General features: G+C 53.2%; 1 protein-coding gene across 1 annotated transcript in view; it reads right to left on the reverse strand.

Annotated features, from left to right (window-relative positions):
* Nucleotides 1-15,342, reverse strand: part of NEURL1B (neuralized E3 ubiquitin protein ligase 1B) — a 35,136-nt gene extending 19,794 nt beyond the window's left edge. Inside the window, exon 1 of the mRNA XM_049648685.1 lies at nucleotides 15,153-15,342. Coding sequence (XP_049504642.1) covers nucleotides 15,153-15,183 — 31 coding nt within the window. The 5' untranslated portion in view covers nucleotides 15,184-15,342. The remainder of the gene's footprint in view (nucleotides 1-15,152) is intronic.
* Between the last annotated feature and the right edge of the window lie 5,657 nt (nucleotides 15,343-20,999).

Here is a 20,999-nt window from a genome sequence, read left to right on the forward strand (position 1 = left end):
CCAAGGCAGTGAGGAGGGTGAACCCAGAGCCAGACTGTGGGTCATCTCCAGAACCACAAGGATAAGAGCAAGGGCCCACTGGAGAGCTTTTTGGAAGACAAAAATGAGATAAGGGAAGTACCAGGTGTAAACCGTCAGGAGAGGCAGCTCAGGGACCACAGAGCCTGCATCCTCCATGCATGCCGTAGCCTTGTGTGAGCCGCTCAGCTTCTCTGGGTTGCAGCTTCCTCCAGTGCCCACAGGCCGAATTCTCCCCAAGGTCCCCATAGCTGGCAAACACTCCAGGAAACATTAAATAGGACCACAGATCAAAAGCCCTTCTGAGCACCAAAGACCACAAGCCACTGTTATGTGATTATTTTTCTCTCCCCTGCCATCGCTGTTGTTTTCCCAGCCTTGTCTCTCAATCCGAGAGTTTCTTTGCAAAACAGCTTGGGAATCCTTACGTAGATAATCAGTCAGAGTGGCCTGGCGGTTGAAATGAACGCTGGCTGGGGAGACACACAAGGGGAAGTTTCCTGTAAAACCAACTATATGTTAGGACAAAATCTAGCCAAGTGACCAGCGGAGTTTACAGACTCATTTAGGCTCGATTAAATGATCCAGCTTCCTTCGGGGAGTGAGGGATAAACACTGTTTCTACCCCCTCAGAGGCCAGCGCCCTGACGTGAGGCAGAAAGACCAGACTGAAAAAGTGTCTAAAGAGGATGTGTTATTTATGCAAATAGAAAATGCTTAAGGTGAAAGAACAGTAATAAGCAATCTCCAAATTGTACACCAACGTCCGCTTTTAGCTTGGCTCGGGGAAAGTGGCTTCTCCAAGAAAGAGAAAAAATGTCAGTGTGGATGGGCCCCAGGGGCCCTGCAGAACATCCTAGTTCAGAGAGGTCGACGGAAAAACTGAAGTTTATCACTTAAATTACTGCAGTAAACACCACAGCCACATTATGGAAAGTTTGGCAAGGATGAGAAAAATCCCTCCCTTCTCCCTGCCTTCACACCCTAACTCCCACGGCATTTTTCATCGGCCCTGCCCGGCCCTTATCCACGTAAGGACCATTGGCTGTGCCCTCGCTGTGTGCTGTGGCCTGGGCCAGATGTTCTCCATTTGGGGTTGTGGCTAATTCTCCAAATGAATCTTCACCTGCAGAATTGTTGAGGTGAAAAACAAAGCTCCAGGCAGTGGAGACACTTCCCTTGGCTGCAAGAAACAGTGTTGAGACGTAAACCCAGCAATGTCTGACTCCAAACCAGCGTTCCTTCCTCCTGTCCCAGCTTTCTTCCATAAGTGGTGCGGAAGTACTGAGCACCTTTTCCAAGTTCGTTGCAATCAGAGCCCCCATCCAGTTTTGCTTCCTGCCTTCTCTTTTCTAACTCAGCATTACATAAAAAGCATTCCTCCCTGCCCCCCCCCATGGCTCTTGAGCATTCACAGTGCTTGTGTTTCATGGCTGCAGAATATTCCATCGAGGGCCAAAATGTCCCCCACCGTTCCCCTCCTGGGGATCACTTCAGCTGTTCCCCCAAATGGCTGAGTCTGTGGGCACAGAGGTTCCTAGCTGCCAGGACCAGATTCAAATGGGCACGCTGTAACTGGTGAAAAAACCTTCTGCCAGGACGAGGCCCCATGCCCCCTTCCTTCCATGGAAGGATGAGTACCCGCCGGCTTGTGAGGGGGGCCACCTATGGCCAGTGAGCCCCCTCTTCTTCTGGCCAGGAATCGGACCTGGGGACTCTAAGGACAAGGCAGGGCAGAGGGAGTCTTGTGAAGTAGGAGACCTCTGTAGCAGCCCATCCCGGGTGTAGGAGGGAGCAGGAAACAGTCCTGGCCCAGCCTCACAGTTGACCAAAGGCTGCTCCAGCCCCGCCAAGGTCAGAGGGGAGGGTCTTTCCAGCGTTTCATCAAGGAAGCAATGCCTGGACTTTAAACGCATGGGCCAGAGATTTGGGTGTGGGGTGAGCACTGAGTGGCTGTGGATGGTTAGGGAGGACGGGACTCTATTCTGATTAAATGTTGCAACCCCCCAGCCTTGCATGAGTCCTTTGGTGAGACAGGTGGACAGAAGAGCAGTTCTGGTGGTGGCTCTGTGGTCCTCCCGCATCAGTGCCTTAGAACACCCCTCCTGGGCTCTGAGTTCGAGCCTGTGCTTTGCTGCTCGTTTGCCTTGGGTCCCTGGGCAGTCAGGTCACTTCCCAGGGCTGCAAGTTTTCATCTGGAATGGTGTGTGATCTTAGACCCCTGTCTTGGGCTGCTGAGGGGCCATGAGAGCATAGAGAGAGCCTGGCACAAATCCTGGCACACAGTAGATGATCACTAAACATTTCCTTCCCAGTGGGAGGCAGCAGACCCAACTCCTAGGTGAGCCCTCACCTCCAGCTCTCCCAGAGTTTTTTTCTAAATCTCAGTTTGAGAGGCAGTGAAAAAGAACACAGGCTTGCAGGCAGACAGATGTGGGTTTAAATTCTGTTTTGTCATTTCATAGCTGCGTGATGATTGTAAGGTCCATGCTTAATTTCTCTGGGTCTCCCCAACCAGGCCTAGAAAACTGGTGAGAGTCCTTACTGCCCTGCAGGACTGCTGTGAGGAGTTTTGAATTGGTGAGGTAAATTCATCAGACAGTGCCTGGCACTCAGTAGGTGTTCACTAAACACCTGATCCCTCCAGCCACCTTCGTTCCTTTGACAAGGAAGGGTTTCCGATGTCCTCTGACACCAGAGACATCTACTTGTGGGTCTGGGGGAAAACATCCGGACATGTTTGTCCATGGCGGGCTAGTGGTGATCCTGGCCAGGAAAGGCCTCTTGAAAACCCTGGGGTCACCTTCCCTTGGTGACCAAGGGCAGAGGCCCATTTTTAAGCCATCCCAGCAGCGTCCCCAATATGCACTGTGCCACCCCCTGAATGTTCCCCGCTCATCACCCCAGCCCAGTCCCTCCATTGATCTAAAAAGAGCCGGAGAAAATGGCATTTACCACCAAGAGGACAGCAGGAAGCAACACTCCAGCTTCTCTGGCCGCCGAGATGACAGCTTCCAGCATTGGCAGCTTCCAGCAGATGGCATTCTGGCTGAAATTGTCAGCAGATTCCGCTCCACAGGGAAAGGGAGAGCGGTCTATTCTGTGCCCCTCCTTTCACAAGCAGCCTTTTACTGAGCCCCTGTTACGTGCCGGCACGTGCCTCTGTTTATTTGATTTAGTCTGTGGGACAACCATGGTTTTACCACCTTCATTTTCCAGTGGAGGAAATCGAAGCCGCCAAGCTGGGCAGTGGCATCCGAGGGCCAGGCTTGGGCCCTTCTTCCCACAGCCCACCCCTTCTCCAAGGCAGTCCCTTGTGACCGTCGGGAGCAGGGGTCATGGTCCTTGTTAAGGGTGATGAAAGCTATATGCGCCTCTGTCCCCCCCAAAATACCCACCCTCCATGCACATAATTTGGCATTCAATTTCAGAGGCTTCCTGGGTGCACATAACCTCTAACCTTAGACTGTGTGCCTCCAGCAAGAAGTTTCTGGTTCCAGTGACATTTGCCCAAGTCCACAATGTAAACCAACGCTGTTGGCTGTCGGAAGCAACATGGTGCGTGTGTGTGTGTTAGCGTGTGCTTTAGAGAGGAAAAGGCAAGGCTGGTATTTGGCAAGGCTTTCCTCCACCCAAGGCAGGATGAGAATATCAGGCAACTTTGGCAACAGGAAGTACCTTTGCCATTGGTGGGTTTGAAAGTGGGGTAGAGAAAAAAACAACCAACCTCCCCTCACCTCTGCCAAATGGGGCAGTGACATGCTCCCAGGAGACAGACGCCAGCGTAATGGGACTTTGTTCTCTGTTTCAGCGGCCTGGGAGGCCAGCGCCCAGGATGGAAGGGGGCCAGCCCACATGGGAAACCGCCACCCTGCTCCTCCCCTCCCCTCTTCTTTGCAAACAAAACTTCCTCCCCTCTTCTTTGCAAACAAAACTCGGTCACCCCAGTGCAGCCGGGAAGGTCCCACACTCCTGTCAGCAGCTGCAAGGAGCCTGGGGAGGGGAGGGAGGCCAGAGGTCAGGCGACACCGCTTGTTGGGAGAAAAGCCTGCTCCTTCCAGGCCTAAGTGGCAGCCCTCTTTGCTCAAGTGGGCTCAGATGCGGCAAGTTCCCAGGGGGTGAGGTCATCCCAACTCCCCCTCGCGTGCTCACTGGAGTCAAGATTTCCTGGTCCATTCTGACCCTCTGCTGGGCCCCTGCGCTGGGGTCTCTTCTTGATAAACTGCCCCAGGAAACTCTGACCTTAGAGGTGCCAGCTCCCACAGTTAGGGCCCGGAGTGGGGGATGTGCCCTCATTCTTTCTCAAGTACATCACTTCCTCCTTCATCTGACATTTATGGAGCATGCGCCCCATGCCAGGGCCTGCATTGGCTGCAGGGACACGTGCACTGACAAGCAACCGCAGTCCCTGCCCTGCCCTGCCCTGCCCTGTAACTGAGAGACCAGCAGGGGGACGGACGCAGACACCACGGCAGAGGAGCCACTCTGCAGACTGAGGCAGAAATGGCTGGAAGGAGGGTAGGGATGAGAAAGTGTGTTTGATGCAGGGGGAATAGCACAGGCAAAGGCCTGGAGGTGAGAATGAATGGAATGCACTTAAGGAACTATAAGGAATATAGGGCAGAAGGGAGCAGGGAGGCTGGAGGAGGGAGTCAGGGGCTGCATCACAAAAGGTCTTAAAGGCCGCGCTGAGGGGGTTAAATTCCTCAGGGGACCACTGAAGTGTTTGGAGCTGGTAGGAACCCTGAAGGATCCACCTCTCCCAAGATCCACCTCTTCAAGCCCAGTTTCTTCCCATGGAAACTGTCCCTGTCTCTCTTCCTGCCTATCAGAATGACCTAGCATGGCGGGAGTAAGAAAACAGTCCAGGTTTCAAATGTTGCTGCCAACTGCTGGTACAGTCTTGCCCCTCAGCACCTGCTTCTCCTCCAGGCAGCCCCTGGCACCTGCCTGCTGATAAGCTGGCTGAGTCTGCCAACTTTCTGCTCTGCCTTGAGGGCAGCCACTCTTCTGGCCTGGGTGGAGCCCAGAAGCCTGACTGCTCACTAACCTGTAGGGCCCCATCCTGACTTTGTGGAACAGTAGATCCACTGGTCCTGCTTCTCAGGGTCAAAGCGATGCTGGAGAAGGAGGAGACTCTCCTTGAACCATGCTGTCCTGGCTCCTAGAGCTGAGGAAATGTTCCTCGTGAGCCCCACCGCTGGGCAATGTTTGCTGGCCCTGAGGGGCGGGGAGCCCAGCTCTGGCACAGTGAACGTGCTTGCCATGTGATCCATTCACCCCTCACCACCTCCTGCCGGGTGGCTTCCAGAGGAGGAAACCGAGGCCCAGAGAGGTGGACATCCTTATGAGGGCCACCAGCCTGTGAGGGCAGGGTCTGTTTTCAGATCTGGTCCTGACTCCAAAGGCTGCATCTTTCCTGTTTTATGCCTCATTCCACGCCAAGGTCTCTTGCTTCCCTCTGGATATGCCAGAAAAAAACTAGATTATGTACAAGCAGCTTAAGCCACCTTCTGGGAAAGAAGTGTAGTGATGCCCTGACTTGGTTTCAGGGAGGGATGGGGGGGTGGTGGTATCATCAATCAGCTTGTTTTGAGCGGCTCAAAGGCCACAGTTTGGCGGAACTTGAGATGAACAATAAGCAGCATCTAAAAAAGGAAAGCGGGTGACTGATTACAGCAGGGCAGGGAGGGAGCCCCAGTGCCTAATGTCCCCAAGGCCTCAAAAAGGAACTGGGGGTGGGACCTGATGAGCAAGACAGACCTCCCAGGGGGCAATGCAGAGACTGAAACTTGGCCTACATTCACCAGACCTCCTGTGATCCTTCTGGGTGAGGTAACTGCTACCAGACCCATTGCCAGTGAGGCAGGGAGGCTCAGGGAGGTTGGGAGAGCTGCCCAAGGCCACACAGCCAGGAAGTGGTGGAGTTAGCATTTGAACCCCTACTAGCCTGGCTCCACAAAGCTAGGAAGAAGAGGCTATGGCTGCTTCAGGCAAAGCGTAGAAGTCGTCCCTGCGGGGAAGGAACAGAGCACGGTGCCCCGCACACAGTGTGGGTCCTCAGCTAAAGTTTCCTTCCCTGCCATGTTGGACTCTGAGGCTCGCCAAGAAGTGACTCTGGAGGGTGCCTCTGCCACTCTGCTTCCTTCTCTGAAGATCCAGCTTTCTCCTTTCCCTCCACCTCCTCCATCATGCTGACCATCCTCCAAATCCCCGAGGGCTCATGGGAATAGGTGAGTGAGGACTGAGGATGCTGCAGGAAGCCTATGTGGCTCCGGAAAGACCTGGCTCAGGATTCCACTCAGATGGGAAGCCAAAATCCATGCATGCTCTTGACCATTATGCAGAACTGCTTCTCTAGCCAACCAGTGGGTACTTCAGTGATCTATCATGGGGACCTGAGAGGAACAGGACTAATGGTCCTACTGTTCCTCCCCACCCCAGTCCCCTCAACCCCGTCAATTTCAGGAGCGCAGACCCCTTTGCCTTCAGGGAGACTTCTGGAGCCCTTGTCTTGTGTTAGGCTCAGACTTCTCACGCAGTTCCCTATCTGTACCTCATTGCCTGACCACAAAGGAGGTAGCATCATTATCCCCATCTTAGAGACGAGAAAGTGGAGGCTCAGAGAGGGAAATGACTTGCCCAGAGTGACACGGGTTAGATACAGTAGAACTATTTGAACTCAAGACTGCCTCCAAAACTGTGCTCTTTCCATCACCTCTCTTGGGATTCCAGTCAAAGACCTCATCTGTAATTGCTGTGTGACCCTGCACTCTGGTCCCGGTGTCCCTATCTGCCAAATAGGAAGTAGGTTCCAAGCTCCCTCCGGTCCTAGGAACAGAGTCCCTGGGGGACTTCTCTGCAGGGATGAAGGTCTGGGCCATCCTCAGAGTCAGGGAAATTCCGCTGTCCCATCTCCTGACCTTGAATTGCCCCCGAACCTTGAGGGGAAGGGAAGCTCTTGGGTGGAGTGGAAAGTTACCAGGCAGACCCAGCTTTGAAGATACAGGGTATGCATGTGCCCACCCAGCTCTTAAATCCATCATCCTTGGGGGGAAAAGGAAAGAAAACACGTGCCCAAGGGATATAACTGTAATATAAACAATGTGTAATGTTGAAGGCATAAACAGAATACACTTGTTAATAGCTGTGGGCATCCTGCCAAGTGCCAATCCTGCCCCAGATACCCCCACTCACCCATTTCCCCAAATGGCTTACTCATAAAAGAACTTTCTCCCCACCGCCCAGAGGTGAGGCAAGAGGCCAGCTGAGTCCCAGTAGTAAGAATGCAGAGAGAAAAAGAAACAAGGGTGAGCTGAGACTGATGTCCAAGGACGACTGTCCCAAACCCCCTCAGAAATATCTGTCACCGAGTCTGCAAAAATGCTGAGGCTGGGAGACTAGGGGTGCGGAACAGACCCAGGCGAGGGCAGGTGGCTTCATCTGTCTGTGCCTTACTTCCCGAGCTATAAAATGGGCCCAAGACCTTCCAAGCCACAGAACTGTCAGGAGGATTATATAAATGAAAGATTGTGAAGGGGCCTGCAGGCGTTCAGCAGATGAACAGTGGATAGCACACCCCATAAGACCCCAAGGTCAAAGGGCACCTTCATGAACAATTCATCCTGGATCCATGTGATGCTCAGTTGCTTCTACAATGTCCATCTCAAGTCCCAGCTGGGCTAAACACCAGTGCCACTCCAGCAAAGGGCACTTGTTCCTCACTGCTCTCATTCCACCTGCAGACTGCTTCCACAGTTAGAAAGTTCTTCCTTTGACTCAGCTGATACCTGCCTCCACATGATGTCCACACACTGGTCATGTCTACATTTGATCCACAGTACCGTTTCCCATCAGGTCTGCTCTCTGACCTCAGGCTATGTTGCCAGGGATTCTTTGCTCTCCCCAGATGACCTGGCCCTTGCTTTGTTGTCTAGAAAGCCCTCAGGACATCACCTGTCCCCTGACCTGCTTTGAAAGGGGGTTGGAGATCTACACAACAGACGTCAGGGAATATCAGCTGGGATCGTCTCAGTAAACCCACAGGCCACCTGGAGACTGTCCCCACCCTGCCACGCCTAGAGGCAGGACGTGAGACAGACAACTACAGAAGTAGGTGAACGCACTAACAACCGACCTGCAGGATTTCTAAATGCTTACAGATTTCTGCTCAATACTATGAAGGCTTCTAGTGCGAATATGAACTGCCTCCCACCTGACCCCCCACCCTGACTCAGCAGTCACCCTTCCCACACAAACATCCTCTCCTTCTAGCAGGAATCCTGTTGGACTACCCTTGCTGTGTGCCCTTGGGCAAGTTATTTTCCTCTCTGTCCTCTGTTCCCTCAACAGTTGTAAGGGACTAACAGTAATAGCTCTCTCATGGGGCTTGTTCGGAGGGTCAAGTGCAGGCACCTACTTAGAACTGTGTCTGGCACAGACGGGCTGTGTGATACAAGTTAGCGGTCATTGTTCTTCTGAGTCTGTCTCCCTCAGGAGCACAGGGCTCAGCATAGAGGAGGGGCTTGTGTCCCCAGGAAGCCCATAATCCTAACAGGCACCCCATGTGAGCACTTCCTATCTGCCAGACACTTTGCATGCCTGGGGCTACGATTAACACGAGGACATGGGACCAGGACCACAGCCTGTGCTGTTACCAACTCTGCTGTGGGTGGATGACAGCACAGCAGGGAGACAGGATGCTTGCTCCTCACCTGCAGGAAAGCCTGGGTGCTGGACGAGGAAGGGTTCTCGCCCTAGCCCCGTGCCCTTGCTGACTGATTGGTGGGGCTGCCTCTGGGCGGGAAGGGCCTGTGAATAGCCGGACTCAGGGGAGAGGGTGTGGGTGCACCGTGACCCCTGCCGATGGCAGGTGGGAGTGGCCGACTGCAGGCCAGTTTTTACCAGGCAGAGATATCAGGAGCCTAAGCCTGGGGGAAAGGGTGCGGAGCTCAGATTCCCCCTCCTCCAGGGCAGGATTCCCAGAGGTCAGCTTTTGAGTCTCCAGGCCTGGAGGGAGGGAGGGAGGGAGAGGTGAGGGGGATGGACCTTTTCCACGGGCAGCTTCATTCTGTCCACGGGAAGGACACCTTGAGAGGGGTGGGGCTCAGGATGAGGACAAAGGGCAGCAGCCCCAAGATGCCTCGAGGGGCAGTGCCCCTTGGTGATGGAGGAGAAGGAGCTTTGGAACTGGGCAGGCCTGCGGTCAAATTCCACTCTGCCAACTTCCTGGCTGCCTGTCCCAAGGCAGGTCTCGTTTCTCCTCTGAGCTCAGTTTCCTCATCTGTGAAATGGGAAACTGCTTCTGGAAGGCTGGTCCTGACGGCTGAAATAGGAATGAAATAGATAAAGGGCCCGGTATGGGGCAAGCATGCTGAAGATCTGAGCGCTCTACTATAGCCCAGGTGAGCGCTTACTACTTACAGGGCTGCACCCAGGCCTCCTTCCTTTCCCCTCTCTGCTTGAAGCACAGCCCTGGCTTCTGGGCTTCTATTTTAAGCCCTCATAGAGCACCACTAAATACAGAAAACGCTTTGGTCCAAAAGAGGGCAGAGCTGACCCTTCTTGTCTGCAGGGAAGATTAAACAGTCCTTCCAGCCAAGCCCAGTGAAAATGCTATGCCCCTGCTGGCAAACTCAGCACATCATCCCGGCAGGGAGCGTGGCAGCTAAGAAATCTAAGCCTCCTGACTGCGGGCTGGCCTGCAAGAAACCATCCCCTCCTCTCACATCGCCTCTGCCCGCCCCTGACTCCACATACCACCCCGGCTTGCACTGGGACCCCCAGAATGCCACAGTTCCCCCCATATGCCCTGCTCTCCCTCCACTCGGGCCTCTGTCTTAAACAGCTTTCCTTCCCTTGACTAACTTCTCTGCTTTCTGGTCTCACTGGACAGTACCTCCTCCAGGAAGCGTTCCTGCCTCCTGTTCTGGGCTATCACGGCCCCCAGGGTCCCCCTCCCCCACTTACTATAACTGCTCCGTCCTTGTTGGTCTTTCCCACTAGACCTCGAGTCCCTAAATCCAGACTGTGACCCCAGGCTCAGCACAGAGCCCAGCCTGGAGGTCTGGTGAACAAACGAAAATGGCAAAATACAAACTGCCAAGAAGATTCTTCTCGTCAGAAATCTGGTGTCCTGGACAGAGCTGAAGAACGCTTAGGAATTGCTGCTGTCAGTACGCATGAAAGGGACGCCTCCTAATCGGGCCCCTGGATTCAAGGCTGGTGGTCACCTGGGACAGAGCTTTCAAGGCAGGAAGTGAAGGGCAGCAATAACCATGATAGCAAAAGCCCCAGGCATTGTGCCAAGACTACCTGCCATATTCCATTTAATTATTGCCGCCGCCAATTACGAGGGAGCTACTACCCCCGTCGTCCCCGTCTCGCAGTGAGGAAACTGAGGCACAGAGAGAGACCTTGCCTGAAGTCACTCCCCTAAGAAATGGCTGAGCTTAGATTTGAAACCAGGCATCCTGACTCCAAGATCTGTGTTCTAGACCCAGCACCAGACCTCCCACTGCTGTAGACCAGTGAATGGTCTCATCACAACTCTTTTTTAAATTTTTTTTTTTCAACGTTTTTTATTTATTTTTGGGACAGAGAGAGACAGAGCATGAACTGGGGAGGGGCAGAGAGAGAGGGAGACACAGAATCGGAAACAGGCTCCAGGCTCCGAGCCATCAGCCCAGAGCCTGACGCGGGGCTCGAACTCACGGACCGCGAGATCGTGACCTGGCTGAAGTCGGACGCTTAACCGACTGTGCCACCCAGGCGCCCCTCATCACAACTCTTAATCACTGCAGCCCACGGAGCCCAACACACACACATACATACACACACACACACACACACGCACACACACATGCACATACAACTGAAACAAAGTTCATGAAGCAAAAACACTCCTTACTACCTCAATGCACTTGATATGTTATTTTTTATTCTGTTCTATTTTTAAAGCTGGTCAGACATGACCCCCAGTAGACAGAGCACTTGGTCTGGTGGCCAGGCCTCATTTGGGGGCACTGGGCACCACCCCTCCCCCTCTGAGGCACAGGGTAGCAACAGCTTGTGCTCTCCATCGAGACAACCAGCTACTTGTCCTATTCTGTTAGTGCATCCTGTATCCTCTTCCACTAGAGGCCAGCTCGATGGGGACCTCCAGGGGCTGTCCATCCCATTCAAGCTGAAACCCCAGGGCCTGGGACGTGACAGGTGGCTAAAAGATGTCAGCTGAATCAGTGAAGGTGCACACTCCGGAAAATGCAGAGCAGGACAGACCCCAGAGTCCCTCCAGCTTGGGCACATGGAGAGATGTTGCCTCCCTGTAAAATGGGGTAACTATAGCCCCTCTAAAGGGTTGTTACAAGGGTTTAAGATAGATAACGTGGGTAAAGGCCCTGACTCAGAGTTTGGCACAGAACAAGGTCAACACACGTCCTTCACTCCAAGCTCTAGGATGCCTAACAATTGAACTAACACTAAAAAGGTCCATTGACTTGGTCAAGCACAGACCAACTTAATGATTAAACCCAACTGGCAGTTTGAATTCAGTCTCTTCTCCAACCAGAACTATGAGTGAGCTCCAGAGGCGAGCTGAGGGAGGGGTTGCAATGAACTGGTAGAAGAAGGGGGAAGAGCCCCCCGCCCCGGAATTCTAGTCTCCTCTAACCCCACTTGTTTATACTCTTATTATTTTTCTTTACAAAACCCAGATTAAGGGAAACGGAATCCAGAGAAAAGGGCCAGGTGGTATTAGGAATAAGACAGACCTGGGTCTTCTAACCCCAGCTTTGCCACTGCCTAACTGTGTGAGTTGCATCGAGTGTTGGTAACCTCTCTGTGCCTCAGTCTCCCCATCTATAAAATGGAGACAAATGGCATCTTACTTTGCAGTACTGAACTGCAACTAGTAAGAGAACGGGTAACGCACACAGTAGGAACTTAGCAAATGTGAATTCCCTTGCTGACTCCTGGACCGTTCTATTTATAGGGCATTCCTCTGAATGTGCCCTTTGTGAAGATTACCAAGGGGCTTCCCTACAGCAATCATAAACGACCTTCCCTTTCTTTGGCTTGTCATCACTGCACACAATAACATACCATAATTACTCGGGGGGCCCCAACCAATGTCTGAACCATGGGTTGGGGGGATACTGCATGTCAGAGGAAGAATGCAGCCCTTTGGAGCTAAATAAACCTGGATTCCAGTCCTGGTTCTACCAACTGGATGAGCCATGTGAACTGGGGTGAGTCATTTTATCTCCCTGAGCCTTAGTTTCCTTATCTGTAGATGGAGATGATGATCTCTACCTTGCAGGGCTGTTGCAAGAATTAAATTCATCGATTCATTCAACAGATATTTACCGAACAGCTATGCACTAGCCACTGCTCCAGGTGCTGAATATACAGCGGTACATAAAACACACAAAATCCTCCCTGGGGAGACAGATGATGAAACAGCTAACTACACATACAGTGTAGCACATGGTGGTCATGCTATGTAGAAACACAGAGTGGGGGAAAGTAAGTGGGGCGTGCTGGGGGCAGGGGCAATGCCAGGACCCACATGGGAGCAGGGACCTAAAAGAAGCAAGGGGGAAACCATGTGGAGGTCTGGGGGAAGAATGTTCCAGGCAGAAGGATCAGCAAGTGCAGGAGCCTTAAGGAGGAGCATGCTTGGCATGTAAATGAAGCCACATATGCAGGAAGCCTGGCATGGAATCCAGGTGCTTAGCAAATGCCAGCTCTCTATTTCAAGTCCCATAGAAGGAACCCCACGCATGTGTCCTTTTCCTGAGAACGAAAGCACCAGGATTTCTACAGGGCAGGACTGAGCCAAGCATTCTTTCAGCCTAGGATGCAGGCAACATGTGAGCTCTACCGCCGGTTTTTGAGCCCCTGCCAGCCACTAGGCTCTGGGTTGGGCAACCAGGGATCCAAGATAATCAAGACATGGTTTCTGTCCTCAGGCAGCCTCAAGGCAAGTTGTGGAGAGGGGCGACGGCAATGCAACGTGGTCAGATGGACAAGCAGAGACTTAAGAAGGTATCTAGGTAGCCTAGCGAAGGGTGGGATTGGGTGTGGGTGTTCAAGGAAGGCTTCCTGGACACGGTGACAAGTAAGCTGAATTGTAAGAGATGGACTAGACAAGAAAGGCTATTCCAAGTGTGCGGAGCGGCATGTACTGATCACAGAGTTGTAAAGAATGGCCCGGTGTATGTGAGAAACTAATTACAGAACAGGTTGGAAAACAATTAATGGCCCTTCATATTCTCAGCGCCAGCAACCAGGAATTCCAGTTCGCTCCCCTTCCTCCAACTCAGTGCAAGCTTCAGCCCCGTGGGGAGTTTTAATTTTTCACACTTAGCTACTGCAGCAGGTAATAACCTCAACCCCCCCAGCTCCTTGCCCAGGATGGCCCAGTCCACACAGCAAGAGCCCAGTGGGATGGAGAATATATAAATCTCAAGCTATTTTTAGCCTGCCTGGCTGTGTCTGTCCCTTCACCCACCCTAAAGCTGACCCACAGGTGGCACAATGTTTTTTTTGTTTTTATGTGACTAGAACAGCATCAGTATTTTTTATTAAGAAATCCTACAAAGGGGCCCATGATGCAGCCAGGTGTCTTTGTGGCCAGGAGAATATCTGCTGCCACCTTTGTCGGCATCCCTGCGTACCTCCGGACTAGGTGGGTGGACTCTCCCATCCCCATCCAGCCAACATCCCTGCTCATAGGAGATCGAGGCCACCCTCCAGTAAGTGGACCTGGGTTCAAACCCCACCTCTGCCTCTGGCTAGCTGACGACCCCCTGCTGGTGACTTCACCTGGCTGAAAATCTTGGGGGTTTTGAGCACAATGGCCCTCACGCTGCCCAGAAGCTTAGAAAGTAGGAGTTGGCTCTTCTTCCATAAAGCAACCTTGGGAATCCTGAGCACAGCACCACCCATTTCAATCCCCTCCAGGGGAGGAAACAATTATTTTTTGATATAAAGCCTAGAAAGGGGGGCTATATGAGAGTGTTAGAGCACAAACCAGTGACATGTCTCTGCTCCTAAAACCTCACACTAAATTTGCCCCACAGCCAGATGATTTGCTACCCCACTGAGCTGGGCCTTTGTACTTTAAAAATACACATATCTCTCACTTTGTGCCTAAAGGATGCTACCAATGCCCAGCCTTAAGCCAAAATAAGGGCTTTTTCTAAAGACTTGGGGTGGGGGGATGGCAGGGCAAGCAGAACGGGTTCAATCCAGATTACCCCCTCTTAGCGGTATGACCTTGGGTGAGTCATTTCTCCTCCTCTGAGCCTCAATTTCTTTATTTGTAAATTTGGGATAAATATCTTTATAATGAAAAGCTACTTTGTATGCCGAGCTGGGGTATGCAAAGCGCTGGACACAGAGCCCCCTGGCACAGTGATCTGCTTCCCAAATTACCAGGTATTCTCTAGTAAGGCCCCCTCTGCTCCCCATCTCCCACCCTCCCACCCCCCTCCCCATCCCCTTACTCTGGCCCGGAGATTCTATGGTGATGTTAACTAGGGGGCGATGCGCTTTGCAGCGGTGACTCTGAGGGACTAGAGAGCCCCCAGCTGAGCGGACACCAGAGGGGGGCGCAGCCGGGGTGCGCGTGGGAACGTGGCCAAACCAAGGCAGCATGTGCCGCGGGGGCGCTGGCGGCTGGAAATTGGGGTACCCCTGCAAGCGCCCCCCACTTTCAGCAGCTGCAGTCTCGGCACAAGGGCTGGCTTCTCGCCGTCGGAAGCCCTGGGGATCCCTACTCCAGTCACCCCCCCAAGGCGCCCCGGGCTCCCTCCTCAGCGCCCTCGGGCTGAAACAAAGGCGAGGGGGCGCGCGGCATCGCCCCAGCGGCCCCTTCGCGCTTCTGGCCAAGCAGAGCGATCGAGGACTGGGGTCCCCAAGGTAACCAGGACGCGGTACCCGTCCTCCCGGAGCGCAGAACCCCGCCGAGGGGCGCGCGCTAGCCGGGGTGCAGGAGGCACCGGAGACTCCAGCCCGCTGCGCGCCGAGGGCTCCGAGGGGTGGGGTGGCTCTCCGGAAGTCACCCAGCGGGTACCCTAGGGAGAAGAGAACCCCAGCGCCCGCCTCCCGGGCAGGGCTCCCCGGCGTACCTGGCAGGGTCCGGTGCACCGTGTTGCCCATCGCTGCGTCGGGGCGCTGCGTCGGCGGCGGCGCGCTCGGGGCGCACGGAGGCTAATAACGCGGTGGGCCGGGCACCCGGGCCGGGGTCGGACTCCGGGGCATCGCAGCTGCACCGGCGAGCCGGCGGGCTGCAGCTGGGGCGGGCGCCTGAAGGGAGGCGGTGGCAGCGGGAGGAGGCGGAGCCAACCGGCCCGAGCCCGCCGGCTCCGCCTCCGCCTCCCGCCGCCTCCAACCAAGCAGGGAGGGGCGGGGCCGCCGCCGCCGCATCTTTTGAAAGTTTGGACCGGGCGGCGGGAGCAGAACCGCCGAGCCTCCCGCTCGCGCGGCTCCCGCGCCCTGGGCGGGAAGACGCGCTGGCAGCCGGGTGCCTTCGGGGTGCCAGGCCCGTCATCGTGCTGGCCTGTCACTCGTTTATTCCAACACTTCGAAAAGGCCTAGTGTATGCCAGGCCTCTTCCATGCTCTGGGCCATAGGGAGCCAAGCTCTCACCCTGGCGGTGCACTAATGCGGGGTTCGGGGGTGGAGAAGTACAGGCAGGCAGAGGAGGTCGCTTAAGGCAGTGTAAAGATAACCCAGTCGGGGTGGCCGCGGTGGGGGTAGGATCACGGACCTACGAATAAGAGACACCTAGGCAGTATCCAAAGGTTGGGAGGAGGGAACATAGTAGAACACGTATTAAGTATATGCCAGGCGCTGTGCTGGGCACTGTAGATACAGACAAGGCATGCAAATGGTGAAAACAGAAATAACAAGCAATTTAGATCACACAATATTATGATCAGAGTCAGCAGGGAAATAAGATAACTGTGACATTGTAACTTTGTTTGAGGGGCTTAGGGAGAACCTAGTGGCATGCCTGTTCCATCTGATGAAACAGCAAGGAATCAGCCATGGGAAGAGCTGGGGAGAGTGTTCTTGGCAGAGGGAGTAACAGGCATTCCTCATTCATTCATTCATTCATTCACCCCCACAGGTATTTTCTGAGCAGCTCTCCTATGCAAGAACCCAGACCAAACTCAATGGGAAGTGAAGCCTGCTAGTTCCTGCCCTCACTGGGCTCCATTTTGCAGATTGGAACACTGAGGCTCAGGAGATGCAATGACTTACCCAAGAAAACCCAATACTAAACCAGGTTGTCTCCCCCACCCCCCCAGCTCTACTTCCCATGCTCTAGTATCCTTTATGAAATATGTATTATTACCCCACTTCACAGATAGGGAAATTGAGGCTCAGGGAACAGAAAAGAGGTGCCCAAAGTCTCCCAGCTGGCAAGGGGCAAAGGTGGCCTGGAGCTATGTGAATGAAATGGGGGTACCCAGGGGAGAGCCCCCTGGCTCTGTTTCTCCAGTGCCTTCTGCCTAGGGTTCCTGACCCATCCCAGAGGGTTCTCATTCTTCAAGTTAGCTCAAAGCCTCTGCCTCTGGGAAGCTTCTCCGTACCCCACCCACCCTGACTCCTATATATCTGGACATAAGGTTGCCTTGTATTCAAGTTGCTAGTTTCTCATATTATAGGTGCTCTCTCAGTTACTTAATTTGTAAACACAAGTCCTGTTTGGGAAAGGTACATTAGTTCAAAACACCCTCAATCCATGTGGGTTTGGGATGCATATAGAGGTCAGCCTTATTATAAAAGGAGTCAAGGAAACGTTACTCACGTAAAGCAATGCAGTGTGAATGGGACTTTGGGACTACGAAGGGAAGGTCACAAAGGGTGACTGCCAGGGAGATTAGTGTCAACAGACCTTTTAAAGGTACTTTCAGAGCATCCAACTAGGAGGCTGTGTTGTGTAGACCACAAATGCTTACCTGCAGCAAATGAAGCCTCAGCTGCCCTAATGTTTTGCAGATGGTACCCGCGGAGGGGACACAGTGTCCAGGGGCCACTGACCTGTGTATCTAAAAGGGCTGTGTTTTAGCATCTTGATCCCTGTGAATGAGACGTGCTGTGGAAAACTAAAAAAGCACCCACAACCACCCCCCCCCCGCCCACCACACACACACACACCAGATGATGGGGACACTGACATCAAAGCCACACACAAAGAATTTGAACCAAATAGTTTCTTGAAATTTGAGAGTGGACAAAGGCAGTCTTTCCAAATTAATATTTCATGTAACAATTATTCAAAATACGTAGGTCACACTAAAAAACTAAACATTGCAAGTAGATATCTATTTCAACTCCACCCTTTAAAGGTTAGACTATTCAGCTCTATGGTGCATCTTCTCATTGGGGGAATAGAGGTTGCCGTTGACCTTTATTTGGGTTGCCTTATATTTGTGCACGTACGGTAGCTGCTCACCCCTCCGAGGTACCTCTGCACTTTGTTCTGTCCCTCAATTATACCCTTAGGGCAGGTGCCGTAGCTGTTAGCCTTACCTCCACTCCACTGGCAGAAGGGAAGCCACCTGTGGGCAGGACCCTGGTAGTATTCATTTATACATCTTCAGTGCTCAGAACAGGACTGGCTATAAGCAGATGCTCAATACACCTTTGAATAAACTGGCCGCAGAGATGCATTGCCCTGAACTGGGAGAAGAAAGGGAAGAAGGAGGGAAGGAAGGGAGGAAGGGGTAGGAAAGAATTGTGAAGGAATGAGAATTAGTTGATAGTAGCCCTGGACTCTGGTGTGATCAATAGTGATATGTGTGGGGAGAAACAAACAAAATAGGGATGCATTAACAGAAGTGTAGCCTTAGGACAAAGGAGGGGCTTGCTGCTCCAGTGCATGCTGATTAGACCATTCGAGGAGAAGGTGCTTTGACTCTGAGCACCGTACTTGAAAAGCAAGGCAAAAGTGATCCACAAAGGTGGGGACGGTGGCTCTGGGAGCGAGAAAGATCCCTGTCACAGGAGGCGCGCGAACAGAAGCAGGGGCTAGGGGAGCATCCTTGGGCCAGGGTAGCAGCCTCTGGCCATAACCTCCCCTGGGGTTTGAATTTCACACATCACCCCCCAACCCATTCCCTTAACCACGCCCAGAATCCCACAGACTAAGCCACCCTCCCTTAGCACCAAGACCTGTGCTTGGGCTGCAGGGGCCCCTGGGTGGGGCTGGCTCTCTTGATGTGCAGTGTTGGCACAGTCTCCTAGGGCAGTGGGGAGAGGGAAGGCCCTGGCCAGGCTCGTGGGCACTGCTCCCTCAGGGCATGCCCTGGCAGGCCCTGCACCATGCAATCACAGGCAGTCAGGTGCACCTCGTAAAAAGGGCACACACTGAGCTGGGGGTGGGGGGGCGGTGTGTGTGTGAAAAGACCTCTTCTTCCAGGGAGCTGAAGGGTGTTTGCCTACACTCCTCCCCGCAACTCACTCAGGAACAGAAAATCCAGGTTGCAATCAAACCACAAAGCTGGGTTTTTAAATTGCTACAGGAGGGCTCTACTTTCCAGTGAACTCCGCCTATCAAACCCTCAATTTCCAGACCTAGCAGGTCTTCACCCACAAAAGCGACATTTTTCAGTTCCCGGTGACAAAGCGCCTCCCGGGTAGTGGGCACCAGGCTGTGCCCTGTGAGCGACCCTCCTCACAATCAAACAGCGTGGTTAGTAACACAATTCCCATCTTGCAGGAGAGGAAACTGCGGCAGGGAGAGAGGAGGGAACTGCCCCGTTCGCAGGACCAGGAGGAGGCAGAACCCCGAAGGTTCTCTGTTCTCCCTTTTTACAGAGGAGGAAGCAGGCTCAGAGCACTGAAGCCACTTGGTGAGCAAATCATGTTTGTGTGGATCCGAATCTGCTGCACATTCCTTGGCAGCTAAGGCAAAAAGGGCAAGGGACTCATCCCGTGGCCTTCCTTGTCCTGGTTTTTCCAGGACGCACTTTTGGTGCTGGAGCAAGGGCCAAAGGGGAGCTCATCCTTGGTGCATGGGAAGTCTGAGTGGGTGGAATCTTCCTCCGAGTTTGCCCCAAGACACATCAACAACGTTCTGATGGATGGATCCCATGCTGGCCATCAGAAAAGATCAAGGGCTGACAGTTTTCCTGGAATCCAGCGGAGGCAGCTGTGTTAGAGGCTGGGGTCATAGGGGCCCAGAGCTCAGCTTTCTCGCAACACAGGGACAGAGCTGAGACACTCTGGAACACGTGGTCATTATGGTTATGTCACAGAAGCCCGCGGCAGGGGCTGAGCTGAAATTAATTTGTGCTCCCGATAACTTGCATTTACTGTGCAGTTACAATGAAAATTATGACACAGTAACAGCTAACATTTATTGAGTGTCAGACGCCGTTCTAAGTCCTTTGGATGTATTAAGCTCACAGCAGCCCTAGGTGGTAGTGCTATTAAGAGGCCCATTTTATAGATGGGGAAACCAAAGCCCATAGAGTGCAGGGGCCACCACCACACAGGCAGAGAGCAGCCTGAGTGAACATATGAGGTCCATTTACTTAATCCTCATAACAACCCCATGAGCTAGGAAGGGAGTTAAGGGTTAAGGTGTTGCCTCCCAGCCCTTGTATTGGTTTCTTTTTAAGACCTTCATCTCCATTCTGTGGGGCATGTCGTGAGGCTCAGAGACGTGATGTGGTTTGCCCAGGTCTCACAGCCAAGAGGGTAGGATCAGGTTGGAGACCCGCCCCGCTCTGACCTCACCGTCTGTGCGCCCCTCCTCTTGGCCCCTGAGGGGGCCGAGAGCTTGGCAAGCCCAGCCCATCCTACCTAGAGCGACCTGCTCCAGTTCTGATCCATTTTCAGAGTCCAGTGCCCAGCCGTGGCCTGGCCCTTGGAGAGCCTACCGTTCCCTGCTGACTTCCTGGAGCTGTGGAGACCCCACCCAGGGGAACAGGGACTTTGAAAGAAAAACTGGAATCATGGACTGTGAAGCACTTAAGAGCCCAGCTTCAAATCCTAGCTCGGTTCTTACTACCTAGGCCACCTTGGGCAGTTTCCATGTCCTCTCTGTGCCTCAGTTTCTGCATCTGTAAAATGGAGCTAATAGGAGTCCATATTTCGTAGGGTATTTGGAAGAGTAGATGGTGTCAGTCAAAGTGGCCTGGCATATCGTAAATGGTCAGGCTAGGTGAGCTGGGGAAGGGCCCGTCTTTCTCCCTGCTCTCCCACTCCTAAACTCACCCATCAGGCCCACAAGCTGGTTGAAGCCCTTCTTGGCCTCAAACCATTTCTACTGCAGAGAGGGTCCAGATAGGGCCAGAGCAGGCTGAGTTCAAGTCCTGGTTCTGCCTCTTCCTGGCTGGGTGGCTCCAGGCAGGTCATTTCACACCCGTGGAGCTTCACCTCCTCCTCTGTAAGGTGGAGAGATCATCTGTAAGCGGGCCAGACCTGGCTGGACACACCAGGTGCACTGCCTCCTGGCCTGGCCTGCCTGCTCACGTTAAGCATGCTCCAGTGCTACTGAGCCTCTCATCTTGCTGGCTGTGTGTCTTTGCAGTCACCTGCAGAACCTCTCTGAACATCAGTTGCCTGATCTCGAAGTGGGGAGGGTAATAATGCTGACCTAATACTAGGTGATATAAACTTGCAGTGGGATGGTCTTCGGAATGTGCTTGACACAGAACAGATGCCCAATAAATGTTTAATGATGGGGCAGATGGGCGGCTCAGTTGGATAAGCATCCGATTCATGACTGGGGCTCAGGTCGTGATCTCAACGGTTTGTGAGTTCGAGCCCTGCGTCGGGCTCTGGGCTGATGGTGCAGAGCCTGCTTGGGATATTGTCTCCCTGTCTCTCTGTCCCTCCCCTGCTTGCTCTCCGTCTCTCTCAAAATAAATAAAAAGAAACTTTTAAAATAAAAAATAAATAAATAAATGTATGTATGTATGTATGTTTAATGAATGAATGGATTGATGAATGGATGG

Source organism: Panthera uncia, assembly GCF_023721935.1.
Source record: "Panthera uncia isolate 11264 chromosome A1 unlocalized genomic scaffold, Puncia_PCG_1.0 HiC_scaffold_17, whole genome shotgun sequence".
NCBI lineage: Eukaryota > Metazoa > Chordata > Mammalia > Carnivora > Felidae > Panthera > Panthera uncia.